This window comes from Eufriesea mexicana, unplaced genomic scaffold, assembly GCF_001483705.2.
Source record: "Eufriesea mexicana isolate 0111107269 unplaced genomic scaffold, ASM148370v2 scaffold598, whole genome shotgun sequence".
Taxonomy (NCBI): Eukaryota; Metazoa; Arthropoda; class Insecta; order Hymenoptera; family Apidae; genus Eufriesea; species Eufriesea mexicana.
Window position 1 is genome coordinate 598,064 of NW_016908752.1, and position 9,820 is coordinate 607,883.

A 9,820-nucleotide genomic window follows, 5' to 3' on the forward strand; every position below is an offset into this window, starting at 1 on the left:
GTAGAAAGTGATTCTGTTTGCGATTGATTTAATATAATATATTAATTTAATATTAATTAATTCAATATAAAATATTATATATTATGTTATTATATATATCAATAAACTATAATCAATAATTAATAATTAATAATATGTTATATATCATGTATCATATGTGCTAGTAATTATGAAAGTGGTGTAAGTCAATAATCTAAAAGAAATGATTTTGTCGTTTATTTTGTATCGAATTTATTTATATTACAATAAAATAAAATCATTCTTAGTAAAATAGCGAAAAATTGAATCCTTAGATTGAGTTTTTGTTGTAGTTTTACCTAATTAATTTTTCAATTTGTAGTATATTTGAAATGTGGTGGTACTTTTAATATTTCAGAACGAAATATGTATGACTTAGGCCACTTTCAAAATGATCTACACACATATAATACAGATAACTCTCGTATTAAAAGCGTTTTAATATAGCGTGATTCATAAATTGTACCCAGTACTTATGGAGCATTCACATGTCCTTAGATATGTATAAATTGTAAACCTTATGTACAATTTATAATTTTCTTAACTTTTCATTTTGCGATACACATTTTGATGCATGTAGATGACTAAAATAAATCGATATATAATTGCAATCATTTTGATTATGTCGTAAGTAATGACTGCAATGAAAAATGTTCTAAACAAAATTAGAATTTTAACTTTTATGTTAAAAAGCTATTAGTGCAGAAAATACGTGGACTTTAATTACGTGAATTGACATGAATAGAACCACCGGGATACTTCTGAAAGTAATAATTACTATTTTTATATGAAATATGATTACATTCCAACAAATTAATTTGACCTTCATATGTGCTTTACGCATAGATTTACGAAACAAATTAATCACCTCAAATTATGATTCCCTTGTTACCGTTCTACTTTTGTTCGAAAGGTTTCTCACTAAAATCATTACCTATAGAGTAATCAAAGTGGTTGCAATTACACGATGCACCCTGTACATTTTCTCCTTAAATAAATAGATAAATTGTTTTCTCTAAAAAATGTGTTTTAGAGCATACTTACTATATATATATAACCTATATAACCTATATAACCTACTTTTGTTTGTAATTTGTGGCATCTGAACATCGTATAACGCGACGTTTTCCTAGAATCTAAATTAATTCACGTTATACGAAGGTCATCTGTATATAACATGTAATAAATATGTAATATAATATTATATATTAATACATTATACTATAATTATAGCGAAATGAATGTTTTATTTAATATATACAGGGTGGGTCGGAATTCGTAGTACAACCGAGCAAGGGACGTTTCTACATGAAAAAACAGATCGAAAAAAAAGAATAAAATTTTTTCATTTGAAACTTCGTAATCGAGAAAATCGACTGAATATTCACCGAGTACGCATGCGCTTAACGCATGCACTGAATACAGCGTGCTACGAGCGGCCTGCTTAGACGCGAGCACTCAAATGGCCGATATAAAAATGCAATCTTTACGTTATTTGTTGAGGCCACTGTACATATACATATACTGTTGTTTCCGGGACAAAAAATGCATTTTTTTTTGTTACATGAACAATCGTTGTATTTCTTCAAATAAGCATTAACAATTTATTTTATTTAATATTATTGATTATATTTTGTTAACTTTTGCACTCTGTTTTAACACGCCAGAAACTATACAATTTTTCATGAAGTAATTTTCTGCTAGCGCTTACAGTGTCTGAGTTAGTTCTCGGAGGACGAATATTTGGGGAGTGATTTCCATATTTAAACTCGAGTTACCGCAGTTAAAAGAATAAGCGTATGATATTCCTGGCAGTTCTTTAAGCCTACCAAATTTCATTCAAGTCGGAAGTGGACCACTAGCGGCATTTCCTTGCTAGATGGATGGACCATCAGTATACTAGCGTACTCGATGTATATTCAAAGTCGATTTTCTCGACTACGAAACTTCAAATGAAAAAATTTTATTTTTTATTTTCGATTTGTTTTTTCATGTAGAACCACCGATGCTGATGTATTGATGATTTATCTATTTAAGCCATAATTAAGTGCACGCGTACTCGATAAATATTAAAAATCAATTTTCTCAACTACGAAGCTTCAAATAAAAATATGTCATTATATTTTTTTCGATTTGTTTTTCACATAGAATTACCTCTTTGTACTATGAATTTCGGCCCACTTTGTATAGTGGGACACACGAGTCTTAGAAACAAAACAGCATTAATATTTATACTGACTAGGTCTATAACAGAAAAGGAAACAGTAAAGAGAGAAAGCAAGCCTCTGGTTATATATTTGATACACTTGCATGTTACTAGATGCGAGAACTTAACCAAAGAAAAGTTTTCGTATACACATGTGGTGCTATCTATTGATACAGGACAGAGAACTAATGTAAGATTACGCCGGGACATTTGATTTCTCAATGATAATTATATGTATTATTATTTTTATTGTCATAAAGACATAAACAAAGCGTTTGCTTCTTACCTTTTGCAAATCTGCATCCGCACCAGTGCTGCCACCATGAAGAGTGGCACAGACATCGTCGAGTATCAAAAACAATCCTGGTGGTCGTTTACCTTCCAAAAGTTCGACGACAACCGCGTTATTAAAGTACTCTATCGGAGTCCATTTTATATTTTCCGCTACGTATTCTTCCTGAAACACATAATTAATTCTATGCATTACAAAATTAACTTCAAACCTCAGAATTGTTTCCTCTTTCAATAATCTTCCATGTATAACAAATATTGCTAGTAATAATCTAAAATTTCGATTAAAAAATGTCTTCCTTTCGTGAGAAAAGTTATTTAAACTCCATGAAAACCTCATGTTTCGTTCCATCTAGTGGAACAATATTTGCTGTTGGAGGATCGCGGTTGGATTATCACTGATTTAGCATTTCAATCGCAAAGAAAAACCGCAAGGTACGTGATTGCGGTATATATCTGCGACGAAATGTATTATATTTTCATAAAACATGGAGTGAGAAAAAATTCAGTCCGGTGAAAGACTTGTTTGTTTCGTTTCAGCATATGTCAAATTATATGAATTTACTGATTTGACATATACATGATTGCCATTTTTTAATTCGCTTTCATTATTACTACTTTCTACTTTTTAAATAATACTATTCTTTTAAAACCGAAAGGCAGAGTATTTTTAATTGAATAAATTGTCTACCGGTCCCTGAAAAAGGATCATTCTTTTTTTCTCCAACAAAGATAACACGCTGGTGGTATAATGTAAGAGAAAACATAAGTTATTAAAAACCGAGAACACTATAAGGACACTTGAAGATTAGTGGTTTGAAACATAAACTTAAGGCTGTACGAAGAGGGTATTAAAACAGAATGAGTATATATACACCTAGTAGTTATAATAATTGTAATAGTTCAATTACAAATTCAGAGAACAATACGCATATTAATACTAATCGTAAGACTATTAAAATGACTTCTATCAAACTTTATTTTTACACTTGCTGAAAATATACAGCTGCTTTTGACAGAAATAATACTGATTGTGAATTTTATTTAAATAGGGTCATCACTACGTATACTTTCTTCTTTTCATTAGCTTTAGTTTTCTATACTTTAATTAATAATTAATTAATTTTTTTAATTAATATCTATTAATATCTTTAATTAATATTAATTATGTTTTATAGTCTCAAATTTGTTTCAGTATTTGGATGACATTTTAATTGTTATAGGCGCTGTCATTGTTTAATATATCGAATTAGAGAATGACTAATAATAATCAAGCGAGGAGCATAAATAATTACAGAAAATGACAGAAATAGAGAAATAAATATATATTAGTAAAACAAAAGAATTATACTATATAATTACATATAAAAGTATAATACTGTATAATTTTAATATGTAATATTGTATTGTAACATTATTATAATATTATATATTACTAAATATAAAATTATTTAATTTCATGTCATATATATTTTTTTAGAAATAACCGTGAATTTGACTGATAATTTGAACAATTACTAAAATAGATTAAATTGAAAATAATGGATGTTCCAAAATTCACACAAGAAGTAATTTCGATAGGAAGCAGGTTTTTAATTAAAAATTGTAAATATTGCTTAATAATGAAGATACGTTGTTTTTTCGTGTAGCGCTCCATTTTTAGTAACCCTGAATTGTCAGTTGTCACGCTGTCTTTTTCTTCATTAGCAACACTTTACCGCACAAATGGCACAAAATTCAAATCTTGCTTGAATTTTAGGACACATTATTATTATGTTCCTTCAGTTCCATAGAAAACATAAGTAATGAATCGTAGTAAAATCAATTTTTAAAATTAAAACATTATTTATTATATAAGGATTACACGCTAATATACGGTAACACGATTCGCTAATACACGTCTATTCAAGGTGGAATCTCGCGGAAGACTATTTCCTGATTCTTGTTTTCCTTTTCGAGTAATGCTGATGTCTAAGGAAAATCTAGTCTGTATTTGCAGCAGTATTAAGTGTCATGTTAATCTCTGTAATTTCTATAATAGTACCAAGATTTATTAGCAAATTATTATTAACCCTTTGCACTTGAGAGGTGACCCTCAGTCACCATTTTATAAAATTTGGAAGATTGATATTAATTAATATATCAAATTTAATGTAATGTAACAGTGTGCAAGGTATCGAAATCAAATAATTCTACAATTCTTTATTTACTGCTCAAAAAAGTATCGTCAGTTTTTTAATAGAAAATCTTTAATTTTCTATTCTTCTCTAACCAAAAAATTTTCGAGTGCAAAGGGTTAATATATATTGAAAATATTTTAATCTCACAAGACAAATAGAAATGTATGAATTTGATAAAAAAAATGCCACTTTTGCTTGTTAGAAGTCTAGCAAAATAGTAAAAATATTACTTATTATTTATACTTTTGTTTTTAGATAAACAAAGTATTAATTCAGGCAAGTAAAATAGAGGTAGTAGAAATAAATAAAAACCTGGAAATTGAGTAACAGAAAGATTTCTTTGGAATAATTTAAATGAACAGTAATAAATTGAAGTAACCAAATGATGGATTAAATAAATCAATGATAAATCATATAAAATGATTGACAATAATTTGACTTATTCTTTCATGCAAATTTTAAATTATCGATTCAAAATACTAATTATTTCGTTTTCCTTCCCCAAAATTACGTACAGTAAGAAGTTTTGTACATCAGAGATTTTTGAAAGCTATACTAGAAAACAAAGAAAGACGATAAAATATAATATATCCGCCTAATTTTTATTTCTATACAAATTAATACTAGGCTTCGTCGATGATATTAACTGCATATAATATACATAATATAGTATTACCAAGAATAAAACTATTCAAATCGTTGCGAAAACTAGGATTTCAGTTACCGTTAAATATTGATTTAATTATATCAAAATCTTAAGTAATAAACAATTAATAGATATTAATATTAAGATTAACACAGCTAAATATTAATACAGACTAAATAACCGTTTCTAAATTTTTGATTGTAAATTCTGTATTCAGTATTATCATCCTGGTCACTTCACGTCTTGATTTTTCTTTAAATATACGTATTATAAATTTCTCCATATTTTTCTTATTCCATCTTTTTAAAGTTTTTCTTGTTAAGATGTGTCTCTGCGTTCTGTTCGTTTATTAAAAACATGTAAGCTACAAATATATAATCTTACACATATGCATGCCTGACAATGTATAGCTAAATACACCTGTACGTACACTTATTTTCGAATTTCACTTATTTATGTAAATTCATTAACCATATAATTCTATTCGTTTATTACAATAGAAATCTCGCTAATTTTGAAAACTACTAATGTAAGAGAAATTTATTTTCATTTGCTAGATTTCGTTTTAAATACGACGAAGAATCCTCCTCGACTATATACAATACCTACACAATTGTACGCATTTCACACTGTTTTCTAGCATAATATTTTTCGATATCTTCCGGCTCGAATCACTCACGATTTGAATTGGTAAAGTACGCGGTTCCGCTCCGAATCTCGTTTCGATGATCCATTCGTGGCAACAAAAGACAGTTTCAGAACCGAGCAATTGCGTTGTTTCGCGAATCTCTTGGCTTTTTTGCACGGTCTAGTTGCGTCAAAAGTGGCACGAATCTTTTCGCTTTAGCCCATGGCTCAGCCGACGATTCTATTACATTTGACGTTGATCATGACCTCCTTACCAGTTTCTCGATCTACACCAGGCCTAGCCACTTTTCTCATTTTCTCCTTTTATCTTCCGTGTCTCGCTATCAACGTTATTTGTCACCTCGATTGAAAATTTCAATACGATATCAGAAGCTTGCGTTTTATATATGTGTATACATGTGTACATATATGCTCCAATTCTACGAGTGTATATGTACACTTGTTCAGTTACTTTGATGACATAGATTGAAATCAAGTTTCTCAGGCATGATGGATAGTTTGGTCGAAAAGTGAATTGTTCTACTTCTGAGACCTTTTTATATGAAAAGGATTTTTAAGAGTGTTTAAGGAATTTTTGCGAATTTTTGATTGCCATTGTTAGTTGTTATTTTTTATTGCCATTGCTAGATGATCGTAAAATTGAGATATATCACTCTCAACTGAATTAATAATTTATTTATACTTCAATTTTTTTTACATAAATCATACTTTTAGTAAAAGAAGATATTACGTAGTAATGAATTTCCTTAGCATTTTCCTAGTTACTACTATTAATATAAATCAAATGAATACTTTTTTGTTGTAATAATTTGTTTTAAATACATATCTTTTGTGGCTTAAATAATATTCTTTTTTATTTTGAATTCTTTAAATTTATTTTTTAGGTTTGACAGTATATAATCATTTTTTACTATTATCATTCAGGATAAATACCGTAGTAGTTCTATGAAATTGTCAAATATGAATTTCAATGTCACAGAACTTGCTTTTTGAATCATATTTCAATTATATTTCAATGAATAATATTTCTTTTACTTTTCTTGTATATGACTAAAATTTGTTATAAATTTTAGTTATTAGTAAATGAATATAAAATTTATATGACAGAAATAACGATCCTTACATCTGGGAAACTAGTTTCCATGCAAAATCATTTAAAAAATATAATTTCTAGTTGAAAAACTTATAAAGTTAAACCTTTATCAGAAAATTTTTCAGAGTTTGAATTTAGTCGATTTATCTTTGACATACTCATATTTTTGATATTTATGTTAGAAAAATTATATAATTTGTTATTTATAACATTCAGAGGTAAATCAAATATGTCATCTAATTTGTTTGTTCTACAATTATAGTAAAAAACGTCACATGCCACGAATTTTCATTTCAGAGATACTGCCGTTAAAAAATGCTAAGATCAACTTTGTTTTATTCGCTCTCAGTAAAAATTGCATAATTTTTTGGTAGATATAAAATTTGTTCTTATTTATTTTTTGTAATAAATTGAATCGTAATAAATAATCGCTATAAAATACATAGGCGAATAATAAACGTTTTGCAATCTAATTAATGAATAAATTAGAATCTCCTGAAATTGTATCATGCAACGTTTTTCCTTACAACCATAAATTTAACGTGTAAGACATTAATTAGTATAATTAGAATTTTGTAAAGATATACATAAAGTAATTAAAATCGTAACATTCTACTGCACATAAAGGAACTTTCATTAACATCGTTAATCTTTAAAGTTCCAGAGAAAATTATGTAGAAAGTTTAATAACCGTTTGAAAAAGAGATAGAAAACACGGAAAGCTTATGAAAAAACGATTTTATAGCATAAAATTATTGCACGAAACTCAAGAATTCATACATCCATTAATACAAATTATTATAACCATTATTTATGTTTACACTGCTTTACAGGAGAATATTTTAATATTTCCATTATGGTTTCGAGTATGTTTCATAGATCAATTTATAAATTATTTCGTAATAACAAATTAATTGTAATTTAAAGATATAAAAGTTTTACTTTTCCGAGACTGTATTTTTAAGTTCTTCAAATTTGTTAAAGTTGCAAAGAAAATTTATTTTTCTTTTCTCAGTTTTCTTACCATCGTTTACTTTATCTATCCATCTAGTAATAACGTAATAATAGCATAGTGATGTATTATTAATGTACAATATTATTCTCGAATTTTTAGGCTTGTTATAGTAATATTGTAAACGTTTTGTAGAATTAATTGTTTAACAAGGTCAGACATATAGTGTATTTATTATTAAATTATTAACTCATAATGGATACCTAAATGTAGCATATATAAATAATAATAATTAAAGTAAAACAAAAAAGAAAGAGATAGGTATACATGTATAGTCACGTTTCTATTTCAACAAGAGTTAACGTTACTTTTATCAAACTTGTACATGTCTCCAATAATTAAAAAATAAAAATTTAGAAATCAGTCATTTTCATTGATTTCATAGTCATCTTCAATTAGCAAAATGGCACGTGTCTATTTTTTAGATGTAAATTTAACTTTGGTCTGATTTCTACTTACAAGGGATCATATTTGATTCGGACACGCCGATTTTTATGAAATTTATGACACAAGTTGGGGATTAAAAGCATAGTTTTTGGAATATCTCGAGAACTACAACAAGTGGGTTGGAAGCAAATTTTTTCTTGAAAAATATAGAATGTTACATTTGGAATGCAACCATGTAGAAATAATGATGAAAAATTAATTTGTTTAAATAATATATTAAAAATTCCACATTTTTTTATCATTTATCATACTAAATGTTAATTCATTTTCATGTAAATTAACACACGTGATCTATGGATCAAAATAGGGGATACGTGTTAGTGCACGTGATAATAGTCATTTGGTCTTTGAAAAATGAAGAACAACCCCAGAATTTATTATCAATCTGCATTGAAGGTTTCACAGTCATTCTCTAACATGAGAATAGCTATAAAGTTTGTTTAAGTCATCGTGTGTTTAATGAAAATTATTCACTACCATGTTCCTGTCGAATATGATTAAATAGATAAATAATTTTGTGAAATTAAATATATATAATATAATATTATTATAACATAGTATAATTATTAATATATTAACATAGTATAATATAGTATAAAAATATATTTGTTTGAAAATTGTTGACGGTATTACAAACTATCTTAAACAAAAGCTGAATAATTTTTGGATCAAATATGCAAATTAACTTCGTTTTCATAAATGAAATCATGTACCTTTTAGTACATTAACTGGTGCAATTTTGTTACCTATACAAAGAAAGAAGCAAAGAAAAAACAAAAATATTGAACAAGTACAAAAATAACGAGAACAGAAATCTAAGGATACAAATTGTTCATTGTCATTTACATAATGTTAAGAATATAAAATTATCATGTTATCGTACTTAATACATTTCGAAGTGTTAAAAATCGACTGCTGAAATCAAAATTTCCCTATTTCATATATTCTGGTTTAAAAAGTTATATTTTATGATAAACTATATTATTACATAGATTAAAAATATAGTATACTTCTTTTAATTTGAAGACGATTTTACAAAGAAAGCATATCTATTACATAAAAATGATTGTGATAATAAATTTGTAAATTTCTTTAATTATCAAATGAGTCTTATTGCATTTAATTGAACTAGAGACTTAATATCAAGCTTTGTTGAAAGTTTGTTTAAAGGATACATAGAGGAAACGATACCCGAAAGTCTTCGTTAATCATTCTTTTCCTACAAATATTTCTTCCCACCTGTAAGGGGAGAGAGAGGGAGAGAGAGAGAGAGAGAGGG

At 27.4% G+C, this 9,820-nt stretch overlaps 2 protein-coding genes across 4 annotated transcripts in view; one reads left to right on the forward strand and one right to left on the reverse strand.

Annotated features, from left to right (window-relative positions):
- The window catches only part of LOC108545988 (unconventional myosin-Ie), a 46,204-nt gene extending 41,923 nt beyond the window's left edge, over positions 1–4,281 (reverse strand). Inside the window, exons 1-2 of the mRNA XM_017897886.1 lie at positions 4,234–4,281; positions 2,511–2,681 (exon numbers count right to left, since the gene is read on the reverse strand). Coding sequence (XP_017753375.1) covers positions 2,511–2,681; positions 4,234–4,281 — 219 coding nt within the window. The remainder of the gene's footprint in view (positions 1–2,510; positions 2,682–4,233) is intronic.
- Positions 1–9,820, forward strand: part of LOC108546002 (uncharacterized) — a 111,075-nt gene that overhangs the window by 51,327 nt on the left and 49,928 nt on the right. The window lies entirely within an intron of this gene.